The sequence below is a fragment of the Phyllostomus hastatus genome, unplaced genomic scaffold (genome assembly GCF_019186645.2).
Source record: "Phyllostomus hastatus isolate PE091 unplaced genomic scaffold, TTU_PhHast_1.1 phas_scaffold_78, whole genome shotgun sequence".
NCBI lineage: Eukaryota > Metazoa > Chordata > Mammalia > Chiroptera > Phyllostomidae > Phyllostomus > Phyllostomus hastatus.
Window position 1 is genome coordinate 47,056,637 of NW_025334041.1, and position 22,421 is coordinate 47,079,057.

At 44.5% G+C, this 22,421-nt stretch overlaps 1 protein-coding gene across 7 annotated transcripts in view; it reads right to left on the minus strand.

The window, feature by feature from the left end:
- Window positions 1-22,421, minus strand: part of SRPK2 (SRSF protein kinase 2) — a 243,460-nt gene that overhangs the window by 4,175 nt on the left and 216,864 nt on the right. For 2 of the 7 annotated variants that reach the window (XM_045828327.1, XM_045828329.1), the window contains 9 exons: window positions 21,749-21,914; window positions 19,957-19,982; window positions 18,248-18,494; window positions 17,152-17,631; window positions 11,815-11,915; window positions 11,597-11,704; window positions 6,841-6,910; window positions 6,130-6,222; window positions 5,658-5,750 (listed from right to left, as the gene is read on the minus strand). In XM_045828327.1, the coding sequence (XP_045684283.1) occupies window positions 5,658-5,750; window positions 6,130-6,222; window positions 6,841-6,910; window positions 11,597-11,704; window positions 11,815-11,915; window positions 17,152-17,631; window positions 18,248-18,494; window positions 19,957-19,982; window positions 21,749-21,914 (1,384 nt within the window). The remainder of the gene's footprint in view (window positions 1-5,657; window positions 5,751-6,129; window positions 6,223-6,840; window positions 6,911-11,596; window positions 11,705-11,814; window positions 11,916-17,151; window positions 17,632-18,247; window positions 18,495-19,956; window positions 19,983-21,748; window positions 21,915-22,421) is intronic. The other 5 variants (XM_045828334.1, XM_045828330.1, XM_045828331.1 and 2 more) reach the window with 4 other exon arrangements.

A 22,421-nucleotide genomic window follows, 5' to 3' on the forward strand; every position in this document is an offset into this window, starting at 1 on the left:
AAACTGACAAAAATATTACCCCAAACAACCTAAAATATCTAACATACTTTGACCAGGTAATCACACATAAAAAAACTATGCAAACATGCTGTCTAGAACAGGACAATATGCAAAATAATCCTAAACACCAGTAGGTACTGCATACATAATAACATTGCAATATAACAGAACACTGAATCGCCTCTGAAGAGAATATGTGGATTATGTGGACAGTTGGAAACAATACATAATGCCAAGAAAAAACAAAATAAATTTGCCTAGGCCCTATGATTGTAAGTGTACATTCTTACATGTAATTCAATGATAAGAAATGTGATCTTACAACTAGTTGAAGGGTACTTAAAAACAAAACCTAAGCCCCCAAACGTGTACACCTACCACTAGCACAAATGCCAAACCCAGGCTCATCTGACGAGCCAGGGCCTCGAGTCCCTTTACCAGCCCCAGCCCCTCGGATGACACACTAGAAACAGCAACCTGCACTACCACCGCTACTTACTATAAAAAATAAAGAAAGAAGATCAGTGGCTCCCTCACAAGGTAAAGAATTTTTGCCTTGACAATGTTTTCTCTTAGGAAAATAATACAAAGATTTGTTCTGCTGAAACAAATTTTGCAAGTATCCAGACACTTAATTGTGGCAGTCTGTGCTTTTTAAGCCATTTCCAGCCTTTCTCCCTTCCTCGCCATCAGCTCTCACACAAATGTGTACAAACAAGAGACTAACAAAGGTGCTCACCAGATGGGGGCCCTGCCACCAGTGCAGCCCTCAGCAGCCCCTGGGCTACGCTCTGGAGCAGGGTTACTTGGACAGGCCTCCGAAATGAGGAACTGGCCCTGGGGGAAGGCTCCTCCTCAGGAGCGAAGGCCTCGAGACTAAGACTGTATTTGCCATCCTAGATTATTAGGTTACTTTTTTAGGAAAAAGTTAAGCACTTCCACTATACATCTCGTAGATATTATTTTAAGAGATTTGTAAAGGGAAATATATTACTTTGCCCATGAAATGATAATATTCCACAATTAAACATACAAGCATTGAGGTTTCACACCACACATGGGGGACTACGAAGGCAAAGCCTGGTGCAGTGTTTAAGCAAATACTGGTAACTAGAGAAAACAACATAATATGAAATTTATTAAATTTCAATAGCACACACAGAAAGGAAACCTATCAGATAAATTTACTGGTACAAAGACACAAAACACAAAATTTGAACACATTCCTACAAAGTACATGTAGGTAAATACCTGAGTTCAGATTCTGTTTAAACTGTTATCTCCTCCACACACAAAATTTAACTCAAAATGGATCACAGACCTAAATGTAAGATCTAAAACAGAAAAGCCTTAGACGAAAACAGAATGAATCTTTGTGACCCTGAAGTAGGCAGCATGGTTCTTAGGTATGACATTAAAAGTACAGTAACCAAAAACAGGGAGAAAATTGGACTTCATCAAAATGAAAACTTTTGTATTTCAGTTGTCACACATGTGCATTCACATGTCCACACAAAAACTTGTACATGAATGTTCAAAGAAATATTATTAATAGCAGCTAGAAAGTGGAAACAACCCAAATGCCCATTAACTAGAAACCAAATACGGCTGGTCCACACAGGAATGAATGACGCACGGACGTGTTATTAAAAGGCTGTTATAAAAAGTTGGAACATGCCCTGGCTGGCGTAGCTCAGTGGATTGAGCACGGGCTGCGAACCAAAGTGTCGCAGGTTCGATTCCCAGTCAAGGTACATGCCTGGGTTGCAGGCCATGACCCCCGGCAACCGCACATTGATGTTTCTCTCTCTATCTCTATCTCCCTCCCTTCCCTCTCTAAAAATAAATAAATAAAACCTTAAAAAAAATTCTCTCCTTAAAAAAAAAAAGTTGGTACAAAACATACAACAAAATAACTTTAAAAGAATTCCAATGTGTTAATGTATACAATAAAAACAAGCATTTCACTAATAGGTCATAAAAAATGACAGGAATAAGTGGGATGAAGTATAATAGAATTTACTTGAACCTGTAGCAATAGTTTCTTTTTTACATTATGTGCTCAAATTAAAAAATAAATGAGTAAAATAGTAATTCAACCCTATGATCAGTTGTGGCTTATGGTTTGTTATTTTCCAAATCCCTTCACGGGGAGTTCTAGGCCACTACAGTCGGCCTCCAGGGCGCAATCACTCTCACACCCTGTCCTCTGCTGCCACTCTGGCTGGGGGTGGGGCCTTCTCCTGCAGCCCCAGAGCAGGTGGTGGGGCTAGTGCAGGTGAAAGCAGGTGCTCTGGGAAATGATGCCAGGAGGCAGGTGGGGGTGGGGGGCGTCCCTGGAGCCACCCCAGGCAGAGTGACACTTAGTGTTGCCCTGTTCCTAGCTCACACAGGCTTCCATCCAAAACAATGGCTGGATCCAGGTTAATGTTTTTAAATCGGATAACTAAATACTGACTTAAATGGCTTTTCCCCCCCGTAAGCCAGGCTCTGAGAACCCAGCAGGAACTCACACAGACCGATCCCTGCTCTCACAGAGCTCTGCTTCTGGGAAGAGCTTAGCACTGAGAAGGAAAACCAGACTTTTTATAACCCAGAAGTAATGTTTAAGAATAAGCTGCAGTTAAAATACTAATAGTTTAAAAGTTTCAAGACCCACTAATACGGAGAAACAGGTCTAGTTATTTCAAGAGTCAAACTCATGCTGAGATCAGTCCTAAGAGCCTGTCTGCACACCAGGCACCTAACAGGAAAGGGCCCGAATTATAAATGAGAAGATGTCCCTCAGCTACACTTGATTTTTAGCTTTCACACGCAGACTCAACTCTTGCTCCCTCGACTCACAGTGGGGAGAAATCTGCTTCCCACAGAGAGCAGGAAAATCTGTCGTTTACTCCGCTACAATGCTGGCTGCTTTCCAATGTAACGTTTGCAAAGTAATGGTTTTCAATTTTGCTTTTCTTGTTATCAGTTCTGGCACAAAGGTATTTTAGGGAAAAAATGTAAATGAATACCTTATCCCATTCTTTCCAAAATGTACACAGTATGTCTGGAAAGAGTCCAGCCACTGTTCATATAACAAGAACAGTTTGTGTGACATCAATATAACCTGGCAGCCAAGGAGAGTGGACTGGAATGCATGGGTAAACAATGATGACTTCACTGTACTAGTCAGTGGGGGTGGTAGACACTGTTGAGTGAGCATGTGTACTATGTGGCCGTTGCATTTGAAATGACTGGGCGCATAGAACAATGAATCTGCATCAGATTTTGCGTTAAGTTTGAACATTCCTCCACAGAAACTATTCAGATGATTCAGAAGGCCACAGCTATGGGCAACTGGTGATTGGCAGCTTCATCATGACATCATGCCTGCTCATGTATCATGTCTCATGCAGTTTTTTGACGAAACAATAAATCACCCAGGTGAGAGCCCCTACAGCCCAGATTTGGCACCCTGTGACTTCTGGCTTTTCCCAAAACTAAAATCACCTTTGAGAGGGAAGAGATTTCACACCTTCAATGAGATTCAAGAAAATTATGATGGGGCAGCTGACGGCAGTTGGGAGAACTGTGTGAGGTCCCAAGGTGCTAAATTTGGAGGGGACTGAAGCATCTCTATCCTACATACAATGTTTCTTGTATCTTCTTTGATAAGTGTCTCTATTTTTCATAGAGGCTGATACAAATGGCTGGATACCTTCTGGACGTGTCCCCTCCCCCTCACGCACGAAGCTTCGTTTGTGTGTAGGCCGGGAAGGGCACAGATCACACACATCACTCAGGGAGGCACGCCCAGACGCCTCTTTCATGCAACACATTATGCCCCTCAGCCTGAAATCTATTTTCATGATGGCCCTCATTCATCATAATATTCTTCCCATAACTTCTGTAAAAACCCTACCTCCCTTCTGATTTTCATTGTTATTATAGATAAACAATAATTAGGAAAAAACTTAAGCCCCAAATCCCAGTCATTTTAGGGGATTTCTTGCCAAATCATCAATTCTCCTTTACATCCAAAGGAAGGAAAAAAATGACTGTAGTTATCACAGTAACACCGAATCAGATGTTTTTGTCTGTCTACACCAAGAATGCTAAATGCATTTCAACTCCGCAGGTCACCTTTAAACAAGCAAGTAGGCAAGTTCTCAAGCGCATGTTCGATAATGACGTGTGATGGAACAGTAGGTTCTGAACAAGAACGTGAAGCTTCGTTTGTGTGTAGGCCGGGAAGGGCACAGATCACAAGTTGCCCCAGGTGCAAGAGTGCTGATGGAAAGGTCAACCTGAAAGCCCACTTTCAGCACAAAGGGCCACAGGACAGGGAGCTCTGAGCTGAAACCAATCCCCCATCCAGTATCAGTTCACTACGCATCAGTCACCGACCTGTCCTCTGAAGAAAGCCCTTGCCAAATGAGGTGAGGAGAGGGTGTCAGACCGACAGCTGCTTCTGAGCTGGAATTCAGCAAGTGCTGTCCCTGGAGGAGTGCAGCAAAGCCTAACAAGCATGACACCTCAGGGCAGCTGCCACTTAGGGCACAGATGACCTCAGGATGCTCAGAGAGGCCCTTACAGATAACTTGGGCCTGTGTGTGAGAGTTTGCATGTGGGGCGCAGAACTTTCTACCTTGCTCCTGTGACCCAGACTTGAAGAGCAGCTTCTGGGAACTGAAGTTAATGCAGTTGTCTGAAGAATAGTTTTCTATAACAATTTTTTTCTTGTGATAAGCCTTAAAAAAGTAGTAAGAAAATAACTGTGCCTAATTACATATGTCACAGGTTGTCCACCGGGTGGCCCCAAAAGCTGGGTGCTGTGGTGCGTGTGCTCAGGTAGGTGGAGCAGGAAACCACCATCTCTGCAGGGCTTGTTCCCAGGCCTCCGGTGCTTAACAGGAAGCGCTACTCTACAAGGATTCCTCACCTCACAGGAAAGTAAGAAGTCAGACTGGCGCTCCAAATCCAGCTACAGCAGGGGAGAAGGAATATCTGGGACTTGCAAGGATTTCTACAAACTCCATGTCCTGCTCACACCAACTTTAAAAGTTCTTTAACAGTGTGTCAACCAAAAAACAAATCTTACACTGAAAAGGCATGAATTAAGAGGGCCAGCTATGCTCACACAGAAGAATATGGCCCTGGGGAGAGGTTCTTTAAATATAACACAGAGTAAGGTACTGCAATGAGAGAACAGGATTTGATCTGCAAGAATGTGAGGCATGCAGGATCCCACAGGCTTACACCCTCTAGATCAAAGAGGATGTCAATGGACATTCGCTCGGTCCAGTCTCTAGGCCACTTCTGCTCCAGTGCAGAAACAATCTAGCTCCATGAGCAACATGGAAAAGGTAAAGATATGTTTAGCTGGTTTTTAGAAATCACTTAATTCTTTTTCATAAATAATACACAGACTGGTACTGAGAGCAGGAGAGAAGAGGTGTGGGATAGGTCGAGGGTTTTCGGGAGGCCATCTCTTACAGAATTCTCCATCCACAGACATCAGCTGGTTCACTCAGGCTGATTTCTTGGGAGCTGCTTTTAGCAGAATTCCCTGGTTGTAAAAGTCCAGATTTTTCTCCAATGCCCAAATGCAAAAGCATAATTTCTCCTTCTGGGAGAGGATTATGCTGAAATTAGTGTTGCATAAATACCGTTACCTTTTCTGGTGAAAAACTCCTTGGAATATTTCCCCAACATAGCGTATTTTCGAGGAACTTTCCCCAGCAGTTCAATGATCAATGCTATGTGATCTGCATTGGGAAACATTGCCAGCAAAACAGAAACACACGACAGTTTAATCAGTACACTGCATGCAGACACTGCCACCGCCCGCGCAGACAGAAACAGAGAGCGACCTGAACAATCAAAAGCACCGGCTCTGCCCTTGTGGCCGGATGCAGGCACCCAGTGGAAGAGGGCACTGCAGAGGAGCTGACGCACAGCACAGGGTGACCATGGCACTGGGCCAAATGCAGTCTTCCCTCTCAACTTTTAAATCAGCACAGGAATTCTGCTGGGTTGTTTTTTAAATTTAGGAGAAATGCCTTTGTCATCATTAATGCTGCAATCAGCAGCTGCTATTCCATTTCTGTCTGCATCGTGGCGCTTTTCAAAAAGAAGAGGTACTACCTCTGCGATTGAAGAATTCCCGAGAGTATTTTCCAGATAGAGCAAAGTGCCTCGGGATACTGCCTAGCAGCTCTATGATGTGGGCTATGTGGTCTATGGAGGAGAGAAAACAGGACATGGGAGTGGGAGGGGCAGAGGAAGGGTGGGGATAAAAGAAGAGGGAAAAAAATCGAAATTAGTGAAAACTCAGAAACAGATCCAAATCAACAATGTTTGCAGCACATCCATGCAGAGGCTTCTGGGACCGGCAGGCCTCAGGTACCACCTGGAGCATTACTAGCAACTGATGCCAGCTCACCCCAGGCCACCCCAGCATTGCAAACAACTAAGCATGGAAGTGGCCAGGTCTACAGATGGAATTCAAGTCAGAGTTCCCTGGTTTTCAACTCAGCTCCCAAAAAGGAGAGAAAAACAAACAGCAGCTCAGTGGGCAAAAGGACCACAGAGATATGGAGAGGCTTCGGGGCCTGTAGGGCCGGGGTGGCAGGAGGGAGGGTTCTCTGGGTGCTGCCCCTGCCTGGAGGCTCTGCCCATTCACTGCCAATGAGGGTGCTTCAAGCTCAAATGAATTAAAAAAAAAAGCAAGCATCGGAATTTGGTATTTGAAAACCAGTACGTAGCTCTGTTTCAGTACAAACACAACAATACTCTCCAGAACTTCAGGACCCTCAAGAGACCCAGACTAAAGCATTCGGCAGGCACACTACTCACCTTCATCTCTGGAATAGTCCTCTCCAGAATGCGGCTCAAACAAATAATCTCCCGTTGCCAGCTCAAACGCCTAGGACACAACAGAGGGCATGCTAAGCACTTCAGAGACTGGCTCCCGAGTCACCAAGTGTTTCTCCTTGTGTAAGAGACCTACATTTTATAAGGATCTGTATCAAACCAAAGAACCACCTAAACAGGCCCAACACCAAATTTATTCTTCCTTCCAGAAAGTTCAAAGATTCAGAAACAGTCTTACATCTCCTCTACTGAAGATGAAAGGGGCTAGGCACTCTCTTCATTTTGCAAGAGGCGAACTAGACACATCTGTGTACCCACAAGCAGCTGTGAGGAGGCCTGGCTGGACCTCTGCCCTTGGCCCCTAATAGCAGCACGAGGACTCAGTTCAGGCCCAGGCCTGTCTGACACCCGAGCCAGCCTTCACCCAGGGGACTAGCCTGGCCCCTGGACAATGGGTGCTGCCGCTCTCTTAAAGCCGAGACCTCCAAATCCTAGTAAACCCAGGGGGCTACTTTCAGCATCTCCTCATCATTGCATTCATTTCTGACTCAACAAAAGGAACACCTAAAGCCTGAGAAGCCCCTCTTGCTCTGTTCCCTGGGGCCTGGAGAAACCAGATCACGGTGCAATGCCTCCCAAGGAGGGCAAGGAAAGCTGGCTCCCTGGGTGACCACAGCCTGCTCCCAGCATACCAGAGTGGGGGAGGCCATTTGTCCCCACTTCCACCAGGTGTTCTCTCTCTCTCTCTCTCTCTCTCTCTCTCTCTCTCACACACACACACACACACACACACACACACACACAGGACTATGAGTTTAATTTGGTAACAATATATAGATGGCAACTGCTATTGCTCTGATCAAGTAGGTTTTAAAAACAAAACTAAACAGGATAAGCTAGATTCCATCTTTGGTTTTTACCATACTAACTTCTACTCTGTGTCAGCTCTTGCAATTCTGAAAGGTGCTGGGGGACTCACCTTCCACTGATGCCGGTGGATCCAGGACTATGGCGCTCCCCACCCCACCAGGCACTACCATCCCAACTCCCGGCCTGGTGAGCTGTCACAGCACTGACCTACTCTCCTTCTGTCTTTGAGCACACTGCGGGGGAGGCACCCCCGGGAAGGCTTGTCTACCTGCACTGAGGCCTTCTCCCAGGACTCTATACAAACCCCGGGTTGGTGCTCTGAGCCCAGGACCACCAGTACATGAACTCAGGATCCCTGCCCGAGCCACACCTGAGTCTGAGAAGGCCCTGGCCATGTCAAGTCTCAGCACAGGGTAAGGTGCTGCCCCGGTGCTGCAGTGCCTGAGAACGTCCTCACCTGGGGCCTCCCCTCTCCACCTACTAAGCAGTAAAGACACTGGGCCAATGCCAGGTCAAGGTAAAAAACCTCACAGTTGGCTGCAAGTCCAAGGGGAACAACTGGATTACAAACTGAATGGCGGGAAGAAATCTTCCTCACGTAGGACACAATCGATTTTATAACCATACAAGAGGAAAAGGTGAAATTTTAATGGGGAAAGGCCCAAGGAGCTGCATGGCAAGATGCTCCCAGGAGAAGGCCGGCTGCTTGGTAACCCTTCCGGGGTGCTTGCTCACTGTTCTAATTAATCTTCAAAAATATTTCAGGACCAACCTCTGCTCTCAGATTCTGGGGAGCTGTACATATTTCATGCAGCCTAACACTAAGATGTCAGCTGAGTCTTCTCTGAAAGATAACCATTTTGATTAGCACCCACATATTTCCAAGGAAATCCTTAAGTCAAAAGAGCCTATCAATGAAATGGTTGAAAAGATAAAGGAAGAGAACAGGATGAAGGCTCCTATCATGTTATCCAGTCCTGGTTCTCCGCAGAGTAAGGAGATTTCCTTGACAAACAGGACAGGCACAACAAGGCGAACACACATGACCTCTGCTCTTTGTGACCTAATTTTGTGCTGGCAGCTCTGAAGCCGTGAGAGAGGGCCCCTTTCCACTCAGTCAGTTACTCCCACTGCAACCTTGATAATTAGTATTTATTTTTAGTAATTGGGAAAGAACTTGGGATTCTTCCCTCTATACTTGGCCTGATGCCCTCAGAGGGCCTTCCCTTGGACCAACCTCTGCTCTCAGATTCTGGGGAGGTCCCTTTGTTGAAAAGCCCTGTCATGCTGAAGTGCCCTATTCTGAATAAATAAGGTCACCTGTGAGTAATGTGACCAGTGCTAAAGAAGGTTCGTGAAATCTGTCAGACGGGCTTTTCTTGTTTCTATGGCACTCACTCTGGCTCACGACGGAATCCATAAAAAGACACCTGGTCAGGGCCTCTGACACACAGATGCAGAGGAGCTGCCACCACCACCCATACAGAGTTATTACATCACATGCACTAGGCCTGGAGGGGCCCCGAAGCTTAAGAAAAGGAAAAAAGATTCAACACCTGCTGTCTCCCAGCGACTCTGCCTCATTTTGTTGTCTTCCCCAAGGGAGGGAGCTCTGCTCGGGCAGCACTGGAGGCCCTTCTGGGGAGCAGGGCGCTGCCACTGCAGTCTCCTGACGACCCAACTCAGGTGCAACACTCAGAGGGTGCTGGGCGTCATTCCAGTTTGGAATCATGAAGTTATATAACATACTGTTGTATTTTTAAATGTTGATAAAAAGGTAGGGGCGGGGAAACACTGCCTCATCTTTACCAGGTTCTCCAGTTGGAACAAAGAGACTCCCAGCCACGACCTTCAGGGATAAGGGATGAAAGTGCGGAATGAAGGCTTGCCCCTTCCAGAAAAATCGCCCTTTTGACAAAAATTAAAAAATTTGACAAAATTTTAACAACTCTCATGAGCAGCCCTGGGAGCACTGAGGGAGCTTATGTTTAATTTCCCGAGATTGTGGGGGTGGGTGGAGAGCTGGTGAAAGGAGACAGTGAATGCGCTTCCTCAGGAGTCACTGATATTCGCAGCAACAGCAGGAGCCCGCAGGACCAGAAACCGTGTGGAGGCAGGTTCTCATCTAACTGAAGGCAGGACAGAGGCTCTGGTGCAACACTGCACTGACAGCTCCTCCACTGTCCTACTACATCTGAGATCTTGTCCTATTTTTCTGGTTATATCACCAAAATTTAACACCCCAAATTACAGGCACAGGAAAGCAGAATTGAAAATGTTCTCAGAGTCTAATTCAGGGCGGCCCTGATATGGCCCCTTCTGTGTTGCTGGGGACAAGTCAGCCTTGAGCTCCCCCCATCCCGAAGTGGAACATCTGTCCCCTGCAGCTCGAAGTGTTCAAAGTGTTTCCTCTCTCTACTGACTGCCCCTCGGCTTCCCAGCCCCTCCGCCCTCCGGAGTCACGCAGAGTGACTCTATTCCTCTCCACAGTAGTCTCTACATTCAAAGAAACCACCCCATTTCCACCAATTCTTTTAAACATTCTTTTCCATACCCAGTCACAGCAGGGACTTAGTTTTTGATACTTACTGAAAAACTTAAATTTTAAAATTATCTGTCAGAGCAATATGGGAAGAGAAAGGCACAGTATTTCAGTTCTACTTGGCCATATCTGTTGCCTCATGATGCTAATTTGAAAGACACAAAATACCTACTTTTTTCATATTATTTTAGCACTATTAATAATGCTTTTACTTTAGCATTAGGGGACTAACAATCCAACAAAATCAGTTGTTATATTGGCCTTTGAATAACAGTATGTTTAATCATTCAGCATTTTTCAAATAAGACAAGTGCCAAGCTTCACACACATGCTCTTGTATTTTAACATCAAAAGAGAATTTGGGAAAAAATATGAAATAAGAGAAGCAGAAAACACTACCCTTATCATATCTCTCTCTCTCTCTCTCTCTCTCTCTCTCTCTCTCTCTCTCCTTTCCAACACAGGACTACAAAGCCCAGCCCATGAAGAGGAAAGTGCTGAACTGGCCAGGAAAGAGAAGCTGAAATGGGCTTGTGGAGGAAGGACCACTCATGCTCATCAATTCACACGAAAGAAGTGAGACAAAAGTGCACTGGTGGAGCCTGGGGAGAGTCTAGACACAACTACACATGTGTGATGCACAAAGACAGCAGTGAAGTGGACGACACACCGGGGCAGGCGGCATCCTGAGGCCCTGAGGAAAGATCGCTGTGTGCTCTGCGGGAGCAGACTCGGTCAGGGAAGCATATGCAGCTGCTGGTATTCCAAAGCGAATGGAGGGCCCACAGCAATAAGCCAGAATATTCTCTAGATTTTACTTCATAAAAGAAGAGAGATGAAACATTGGTAGATGGGTAATCCTTCCCTCTCGAATAAGGACATAAGGTCTGTCAGAGGATACCAGGAAGGACTACAGCCTTTCAGCCTCAGACAGTCACAGCTGTCTCATCTTCCTCTACAGCATGAGTGAAGGATGAAGCTGTGTGCAACCTGCAAGCTTTCAGGAACCAGAAGGCATGAGCTGAAGTCATTTTGCCACCACAGCAGAGGGTCTGGTTCTTAGGGACATGGGTGGCCTACACAGGGCCTCAGGAAGAGATCATCTCTGACAAGACCAAACCAAAGCAAACCAACTCAAGGACATGCCTGAGAAGAGTTCTTCCAATTCCGGAGACACCCATGGCAGCAACCTTCCCCTCACCCATTCCATGGCAGACACCTTCCCAGTGAAAAGCTTCAGGCCACATGCACCAGTGAGGCCACCCCATCACGAGCACTCAAGTGATGAGCCTTTACAGGGAAGAAAGTGGCCACGGCCATTCTTACCATACACGCTGTGCTCCAAATGTCAGCAGGTGTACTGTAACCTGCTCCTATTAAAACCTCTATGGATCTATACTGCCGTGTCTGGATATCTTCGGTGAAGTGTTTATGCTGAAACGGAACAGACTGCATTACATCGGAGAAACACACTAAAAACGAAATAAAGTATCTTCTAATGCATGATCACAACCAAAATGTTTTAGAAAGAAAATTCTACTTACCACCCAACAAGCATTTCCCAGGTCAGCAATTTTAACTCTAATTTTATCGGCATTCCGTGGATCCAGGGGATTCACCAACAGGTCGGCCGCCCGGGTTTTTGCTGGCATGAGCAAACAACAGGACAGTTAGTGCGTGAAATAAGTGGTTTGTGTGTGTGCACACAACGTTTGTTGGGCACAGAGCCTCCTTTTCTAGAAAAGCGAGGGCATGCTTATTTAGGCCTGGAATCCTGTAAGTTGAACTAAACAGAATGCAAGTCTGCAGTCTCCACCTCTGGAAAACACTGCACAGGAGGGAACAAACTGGGCCGTGCAGAGACCTCGCAGACACTGCCTTGCCCTTTTTCCTTTGTCCTTGATTCCTTCAACTCTTGGGTCAGCCCTGCCCCGCCCCCTTCTGTATGTTCCTAGCTGCTCACCTTACGAGAGCCCACTCCCTGACGGACCCCATCAGCTCGTTTGTGCGTCAGTACACAGAATGTAACAGCAGGGAGCTCGCTGCCCGGGGTGGTCATCCTTTCCGAGAGACACACTGTTCATCCAGCACCCACACCCCTGTCCCTCCCTCTGCTTGGGTTGGCCTCAAGGGTTAGATGGTGGCCGATTTACAAACACAGATTAAACTAATCAATCCTGGTTTAGCTTTGAACAAGAAATATTTCAGGAGAGGTTTTATGAGACAGCTTGGTTCTTAAGGGCAAACCTCTGAGCTCCTTCATGATGGTCCTGTCAAATAAGCAGGCCCCTCCCGACCCCAGCAAGGCCCTGAGAGGGTCTCAGCAGCAGGCCAAGGGCCAGGCTGCTCAGGGCTCCTGGGACAAATAGCTTCCCGCACAAGTTCAGACCAGGCCTGCACCAAGTAGTTAACCAGGGGCCAAGAGACAAAGAAAAATAACTCAGTGAGGCCCAGACAGAAATCCTGAAGTTCAGTTAGCACCTTCATCGAACCTCAAACTGACCTACACGCTCAGATTTCGGGAAAGGATGAGATACACCCATGGCTTTGCTTTTAGAATTCTGAAGTGGTAGTTAAAGACTAAACAGAAAAGTCCGCTCAATGCAGAACATTAAACGTCCTTTTGTTCACTCAAAGCTGGGAACTGCTAAAACGAACCAAACTTCCTTTTGGCTACATCTGTGCTGTAACGCTGCAGCACAGAAGGTGGCTGGCTCCTCTCACCCCATCAAGCAGGAAGGCCAGGCTGTGCTCACTGTTAGCAGGGCAGTGTGTAGACAAGGCACCCAGGACCCAGAGAACTGACACAGGTCCCCTGGAGGGGCCAGATGATGCAGAAAGAACTCTCGGTAACGTCTGGATCCTCTAGACCCCTCCCTCAGGCTGTGCATCAACCCAGGCTGGCCAGGCACACATGTTACCTTTTTGCTCTCTGCCCTATGTCCACTTCCCTCTTTGTAAAAAGACTGATCCACTATCAAAGGCCAGATAGGAGCTGAGAAGAAGAAACACAGAAAACTCAGAAATGAGAAGGAAAGTCCAGAGAGCTAGCCACACATGGATGCAAAATGTACAGGCTACATGGAGAATGGGTTGAGAAGAGAGTTCCAGGAGAAACATAAAAATGCTGACCCAATGGATAGATGGGCAGCAGGGAAAATGACTAAATAAATCCTCATGCCATGTGATCAAGGAAAATCAGTAGGCAGGAAAGTGAAATTTGAGGATTATGGAACTGGGTTCAAATCTAAGTTTCAACACTGACAAGTTTTAAGACTCTGGCAAATGACTTCAACTATTTGAGACTCAGTAAAAGGCAGGAAGAGGAAGGGATCACTCCACTCCTCCCTCGCCCCAACACACACTCATTCTCGTGCTCGCTCACTCTCTCTCCTACACAGGAGAGCCAAGGCTGCTCAGCTGGCCAGCTCCCGAGGTTCTACATCAGCCAGACCACCCGCCTCCAAGGCTGAAGCGTCTCACTGGCCAGTGAAGGACCAACTCTCCCCTTCATGATATGCTGTTATCCTCCTGGCTCAGGTTTGTAAATAGTGACACACCTCACAAACGGCACTATGGAATTTACCTTAAAAATGTAATTGTCTAAGAACATAGAGAAAGTGGAAGAGAATTTGCCTACATCTCTGACTTTCTTGTCTCGGTGTGATAATGACCTCTGCTAGGGTACTTGACTGCAATAGTCCAAAGAGCCCATTTAAACACAGGGACACTCGTACCTGCTGCGGAATCTGACCAACATTATCTTTGCACCGAGGAGGGAGTGGAGAGTGGGAAGAGAGAGGTGAGGAGACCTCACTTCAGGAAGGGCTGAGGACCTTAAGTCATTTCTGATAAACCAGTCTCTAGGTGATGTTGTGTTCAACCCACATGAAGCCACCGCCCAGAGCGGTGAAACAGTCACCCTCGCTTATCTGCAAGGCACTACCCTAGGCCTGCACTGATACTCTGCAGTTTAAACATCCTTACGTGGGAGGCAGGAGTAGCCTCACAACATGCACATTCAGCACAGGCCCAAGTAGCAAAACTAGAAGATTCAATGCCCAAATCTGACCCATTCATTCACCAAGTATTCACTGAATCCATTCTTTGTTCCAGGTGCTGTCCTGGCACTGGGAACAGTGTAAACAAGACATAAGAGGTTCCCCCACCACACCCCAAATACCCCAAATTGGGACACTCATGAACTGGCTGGGAATATGGGCAATTAAGTAATTACAATGACTCATATACCATGTCAGGTGGCTGTATATGCTGAAGAAAAACAAAGCAAAGAAATAAGATGGACAATGATGAGGGTGTTCAGGGAAGGTGTTTTCTGAGAAGGTATTCCTTGAGGAGAGGCCTGAATACAGGGGGGAATGGGGGAAGAAGCTCTGGGCAGAGGAGAGAGCAAGGACGAAGTGCACAGAGGCACAAACAAGCACACCGGTACTCTGGAGAAACTTGAGAAAGAAGCCAGTGTGGGAGGTGCAGAAGGAGCACAGGAGAGAGACAAAGGGGATGTTGGGAGAGAGGAGACGCAGCTGCCTGGGAACAGACTGGAGAGAGCTCATAAGCTTTAGGGAGCTCGCCTCTGGGTGCTATTCTAAGTGGGAATATACTGGAGATGGGGGTGGGAGGGAATGACAGAATGAGCTTTAAAAAGTTCTCTGTCTGAGCTGCTCTACAGAGAACAGCCTGGGAAGCAGGAGTCAAAGTGAGACGAGCAGGGAGCCTGTGTCACAGCAGCCTAGGCAAGGGCTAATGGTCACATGGGTCACTATCAGGTAAGAGTGAAAGGACTCAAAGTATACCAACATACTTGCAGGTAAGGCCAATAACACCACTCTGCTCCAGGGTCTTTGTCCTTCAGATGTGACGAGCCAGGATCCAGTCTAAGGCTATAGCAGCTAATAATCCAAGAGGAATCTTGCTTCCTCTTCTCAGCCTTCAATGGCTACCAAATTACTCTAGGGAAAAGTGCACATTTTTCTAGCCTGGTATGTAAGTTCTTCCTCAATCTTCTGGCCTGGTCTTTTCTTTAACTATTCCCTAATGTATACACTCTGCTGTAATGACAAGGATCTACACAGATTCTAAATAAAGCTTGTTTCTCTTGCCTCATATTCATATAATGCCAAGTGGACATCTACCAGCCATCAGGCCACACCCTTTCCATGCTGGAGGATGCCCATGGTTATGAAACCACCAGGCTGAAACCAGGACTGAGTGCCTCCAAACAAACGAGTGGATCAGGAGGTCCTGTCCCTGCTATGTCCCTAGAACTTAACAATACAGAAAACATCTGCTTGCTAAGAGACTGGGATCAGTGAAAATAAACAGACCTCCTATTTTTCCCTGATTCATGCAACAGACAGGGTGCAGGGGACGGAATGTGTGTTGGAGAGAATAAAACTTAGATTGTAAGTTTTTACAATCTAAGATTGTAAGATAGAAAAAGGTGGGAGAAAGGGAAGAATAGAAGAATATAACCAGCTATTACTGATTTGTTTGTTCATTACTCAACAAATATTTATCCTAGCATCACATGCTGAGGATATAAAGAGAAAAATACATAGCACTTTCAAAGAGTTTACATTCTAGTAAAGAGAAAGGTAATGGAAATGAATGACCACACTGTTAAGAAAGGTATGACCAGCGGAAAAAGAGGGGAAAGGGAACAGGCTGCCAGGGAACACAGGGAAGACTTGTGTTTGAGCTGCTACCTAGCAAAAAGATGAAAGTTTGCCAAAGGGATGGACAATGGATAAACAGGAGGAAGCATTCCAAGCCGGAGGAAGAGCATAAGCAAAGGTACAGAAGCATGAGCAAACATGCCCTATGCACACAGATACTCTTTAGTATGTCTTGCAAATAAACCAGGAAGAGGCTATGCTATCCCTGGTGACCAAAAGTGTCAGAAGCAGTGTGATGGTAGTGTGAGAATAAAGAAGACACACACGGAGGTGAGTTCTTCCTTAGATGAACCTATGTCCCAGGTGAAAGCATCTTGTAAGTACCTTTTAAAAGTTCTGCTCACAGTAGAGGTAAACAGGATGAGAATATGTTTACTTGAGTTAAAAAAACAAACAAACAAACCCACATCTTTAGGAAGATTCGCTACAGCCAATGAGTAGCAGAGGCAGCTCTGTAGGTCTCCCACCCGCTACAATGAAAGGGGCTGCAAAACTGGTTGGGCAAGTGGCAGGGCTGGCTCATCAACAGACTCCGCATGGGTTATAAACACTCTTGTCAGCAGAGGAGGTCCCTGAGCTTTCCAGTGTGGGACAGAACAGAAGCCCGATGCCCAGTGCTTGTACTGGTAGAGATATGTCATGTGGCATTTGCTCCCAAGTAAGGGTTTGATGTAAGTCACCATCACATGTAAATCTCTGCCACTTCCTTTAAAATTTCAACAGCTGAGTCCTATAATCAGGAACAGATATCCCAATAAAGACATCTCTTCCTCCATATAAACAAAGAGCAGGCATATACTTCCTTGAATAGAAATGAAACAAATCAAAAACTAAATGTTATACTACCAGATGGAAGTACAAATTATAAATTAAACTACCCATTCTAGAAAGCTACAGGTGTTAAGTTCTTAGACTTGGAAGATTCTGCAAATGTATCATGTCACTAACTAAATACAGAAACAGTGAGAGATGTTCAGAAATGGGATCTGATATGCAGAGGGCAAGGAAAAGTGGAGCAGAATCTATTTTTCATACATATTCAAGAGTACAAAAGTACAAAAATGAAAATGGGTAGTACATACATATAAGGCTTTACCACCTCTAGCCAATTCCCTTCACAGCATTTGTTAGGTGTGTGACACTCAGGCCACTGAAAGCAGATACCTGATGGGGAGGGACACTTACTCTTTGGCAAATCCCCAGTGCTGGAGGCTGAAACCGTCCTGCTTCGGTCATGGGACGGACTGCTCTCTTCATGCTCAGTAAGTGGGGATCCCTCGGAAGGTGCAGAGCCACAAGCCACAGGTTCTAAGGGCCCAGAGAACAGTGATGTGGAAAACTCTGGAAACTGTGACTCAGATATTTTATGTCGTCCATTTGGCAATTCCCCATTGAATTGTTCATAGGAGCTGCTATATGTGTAATCGCTTTCTGCATTTGGCTCATCAAGGTTGTATTCCTCAGGATTTGGGCAATCTTCTTCATCATCGTCTTCATCATCCAGCTGCTGTTCCAGTAGGAACGGGCCATTCTCAATATGGCCATTGGTTTTGGGTGATTCAATCCATGTAGGATCTATGTTCTCAAGTTCCTGTTCAACATCTTCGTCTTTCTCAATGTTTTCTTTCTCAGCATCTTCTTTCTCTTCCTGATCCTCAGCTTCACCTTAAAAAGTTGATGAGTTAAGAATTAGGATTTATTACTCTTCTTAACACAGTGGCACGAAGCACTTATCTCCTTCAACAAGAGGTATTTCTGAATGTGCTTAACATTCGTACTACATAGCAAACACAGCCTGGCTCTCAGGATAATGTCCTCAGGTTTTCAAAATCTCATTTTTCATTTGTTAAACAACTGGTCTACTCTTATTAGAAAAAGTTAGTTTGGGAGGGAAATGACTATAGTAGCTCCATTTCCATTTCTACCATCTCCTCTACAATTTTCACAAAAGGTTTCCTGGGTACATTACTACTATTAAGTAAAAGTTTAATTAAAAAATAAAAGGCAATCATTAGCATGACAGGGACATGGAGTTTCTTAGATATTTTCCATTTTTAAAAAAACTTTTGAAATATTAACATATTTCTGGCATACATTTTACAAATGAACTACCAGGCTGTTCTCCATATTCCCAAATAAGGAGTTAAAGAGAATCATCCTCATATCCCAAGCAACAGCACCAAGTCAACCTTGTGATGACCTGGGGGTGGGAGTGGGGTGAGCACCCTATTAATGAAGCCCCTGGGCCCTCTCCACAGCCCCTCCTTAGGATTTCACTGACCACTGTCGCGTGCAGTCTCTCCCTCAGCAGCCTCCTCTAATCCTGCAGTTTTTAGTTTCACCTCTGGGCGGTATTCATCATCTTGCTCATTGGAAGGTACAGCTGATGTGACATTTTCTTCTATTATTTTCCTTTCAGCTTCGCGCTCCAGTTCTTCTATTTCCTGCAGGCGCTTTTCCAGTAACTCAGCCTGCCTTTTCTGTTTCTTTTTCAGTTTTTTCTTTTTGTTTTTAGAAATTTTTCCTATCTACAACATGTTAAGAAAATACCACAGGTCAGATTGCTTATTTTGAAAGCACTACACAATAATATTAAGTGCAGACAGCATGGCAAATGCTGATACAGTCTGTTTTTCGGGTTTATTCAATTAAAATCACATGCGGGGACATGAGATCCACCTGGTAGCCAGGGTTACAATCAAACCAGAAAAAAAGGAACCAGTGTAATATCAAATAATTGGGACTGGGACTGCTACTAGGTCCTGCCCTCACAGGGATATATAGCTTAATTCCACATGAGTCTTTTTCATTCAAACTCTGAGAGTAGCTGAATATGCAGGGATACTCTACCCTTTAAACGAGAAGCACCTCTTGGAGTTTTACATACTGCTGCCTGTATACGAAGTAACAACATCCCCTCTCCTTACTGTCTTAGCAAGCTGTCTGTCCAAAAAGAAATGCCTGATGAAACGTGCATTTTATTCACGGCTGGTCAACAGCACTATTTGTGTTTGGGTCTCACACACTGGGCTGTTATCAACTGCCAAGACTGCATGAATATAAGAAATGAGCATATGAAGGAAAGGGAAAAAAAAGCCATTTCAGTCTGCCTTCAGTCACAGCCATCTGACTCGGGAAGAGCAAGCCTCCAGTTCTCACAGACTCAATGATCAAAAGGAGCTGTTGCAGGCACAGGAGAACCGTGGGAAATGGCTTGGCAAGTCGCAGCCCTAGTTGAGCAGGGGGGGCATCACTATTATAGCTCCCTCTTGTACTGGGACTTCCATTCCAAACTAAGGGCTGCTGGCAGCACTTGGAATTTTTGTACATTTCCTTTCAAATAATTTTGGTTCATAAAGCTCTTTTAAAAATTTGTAGGTGACCCATCAACTCAAGATATTCTATCCTCTTCTGGAACCAAGCCGAGTTTGGGTCTTTTGCAGTAGGATTTAATTCCAAGCAGCCTGCTTCGTTTAACTGGACTTACTGTTTTCACAGGACCAAAACATAGACAATGCTCTTTCATGCAGCTACTGGATGGAAAAAGACTAGAACAGCTTCAGAAATGCAGGTCATTGGGAAGCCAATGAGAAATAAGGTAAAGTGTTTCCAGAATAATCACACTTCAAACTCTACCTCTATTATCTCGCATCTCACCAGGCCTAGCCAAAAGTGCTCCAGAAAAGTATGTAAGGAAAATGTAAGTCCAACTTGGACAACTCCACTTGGAACACTAAAGACCAGTTCAACTTACCAAAACAGTGTGTCTCACACACTCAAGGATACACATCATTTGCAAACATACTTGTCTTTTACATTAATATACACTAAGATATCTGTGATTGAAAAAGGGACCAAAAAAAAAACAAACACCTACAACCAATTCCCCCAAACAACCCTTCAATGAAAAATTGTTACAGAAAGAAACAAACTATGTCAAAATTTGAAAAGTTCAATAATAAATAGGTGCTTTAAGTGTTAAGTACTTACAGGTTTCTGCTGTGGAGCGGTACTCACTAAAACAAAGTAAGACAAAATGACTGTTTAGAGGAAAATTGATACATATCTTTATGTAGGTAATTTGAATTGTAAGATGAAATAATTACAGTCTTTTAATGGCTATACAACTTCTATAACTGTTAAATACGAGAGCTTCTGATTCAAAGAGACTTGAAGTATGTTAATCCAATTCAAAGAAATGACTGGTTCTTTAAAAGCATAGCAGTAATTGTTCAATATAGACCATTTCTCTTATTTTTCTAAAATTAAATAACCATTGATTTCAAAAACAGCTATCCCAAAGCCCTGACTAATCATTTAAGAAAATGGAGAAGAGAACTCTTTGAATGAAATTTGTTTTATAAATAACGAAATAAACAATTTAGATGTACATCTATGTTTGAAAACTATTTAGCAAGTTTGTACAACTAAAGTAAATGAAATTCTGCAGTAAATATCCCAGAAATCAAATGACCAGACCATGCCAACCTCAAAAACTTGACAGACTATATGGTTCCATGATCTGAAAAAAACACCCTGATGGTAGCAAAGAAGATTCAGAGGTGCTGCATCTCCCAAGAGCAAAGGCAGTCACAGGGCTGTGGCCTTTAGCCTACACTCCTGCCTGACAACACGCTAGCACACACATGCCATGAAGAGAGGGTGCGAGCACAGTCTACAGTTCACTGCCATCATTACAGTAAGTGACAATCAGAAATAAAACTCCATATGCCAATACTGAAGGCACTTGGTCTTTTCCCACCCTGGGATCTTCTGTGACTGAGTCCAAATCCACCAGGTAGACTCTGACTGATGTTGCTATTCTAATTGGAGACTAGCAAGCATTCTAACAAACCTGAAGCCAGAAAAAAATCTGATGACTACAAGTTGGGTACACGAAACCTACTACTATATATATACTCTTCTGCAGAGAAGTGGGCAACAAACAAAAATGTTCAAGTGTAGATGAAGCAGCAGGTAAGGATTTAAGTGACCTTTTAAGGGAGAACAAAGTTAATTCAAATATTAAAGTATATGAGGTGGGACCCTAAAAAATGGAATTTATTTATTAGAAATTGTGTATTTATTCTTACACATTTAAATTTCAGTCACCTTCAAAGTACTCTCCATTTGATGCAATACACATACCAAGATGTTTTTTCCACTGCTCAAAATAGGTTTTTGAACTTATTGATTCTGATACCTTTTAGTGTTTCTGCCAGTTTTTGTTTCGCCTCTTCCACATCAGCAAAACAGTTACTTTTGAGGGACTTTTTCATCCAGGGAAACAAAAAAAATGCTCAGGCCAAGACTGGGTGAATCTGGGGCAATGGGGCAGGGTGGTTTGGAAATGCTGTTTTGGTCAAAGGCTGTTGAACACTCAGCTTGGTGTGATCAAGTGCACTGGTAAATCACCCATCATGAAATGAGTAACCGCGTTGAAAGTCTTCAGAAAATATTCACTGAGGCCGGACGGAGCCTCTCACAATAAAGCCAGCTGGTACACTGATACAGATGGGTTTCTATGACACTCACCTAGCGGGGAAGCCTGTATTATAAGGGCCTGTCCTCCAGAAGACAATTCTGGCTTTTTTGGGTCTCCCTTATAATTTAATTGAGATATCTTCCTTCTCAAGAAAAAAAGTCTAGCTATTTCTATCAATCAGGCTTTTACAAAAATTCCTGGTATGTACACATTTGCCTACAGTGCCTTCAGCGTACAATTTTGCAGGCTCTCAAATGTCTTCAACAGCCTGAAACAAAGCTGGCTTGGCTTCCTCACCTGCAGACCCAGAAGGAGGAGGAGCTCCGGCTTTCTGCCACTCAGTGGCCTCGGCTGCCATTCTTCTCACATATGCATCATCCACACACATCAAGATGTTTTCCGGCTTTATGTCAGTATGAATGATCTTGCACTTACTGTGTAGATAATCTAACCCCTGAAGTACCTGATGACAGTAAAATCAAGAGAGGAGATGAGTTATTTATACCTTTATTACTCAACGTTAATTTGTAGAATAGGTAATATTTGTCACAAGGAACAAAATTTAACAGAAAAGGATATTTAGTAAAAATACCCCCCACCCCCAGCTCTTTCCCACTAGTGACCACTGTGTATCATTCTGGAGATAACTTATGTTCAGAGTAACAAATGCATCTCTATATACATCTCTATGTACACTTTTTAAATAATGTTATTGAGATGTTAAATTACATACCATACGATTCACCCTTTTAAGTGTACTACTCAGTGGTATTTAGATGTACAATCAACACTTCCGTCACCCAAAACAGAAACACTGTACTCACTGGCAGTCACTCTCCATCCCCTCCAAACCCCCACAGCCTGGGCAACCACTAATGCACTTTTTCTCTTATTCCAAACATTTTACATAAATGAAATGATATCAAGTGGTCTTTTGTAACTGGTATAATATTTTCAAGGTTCATCCATA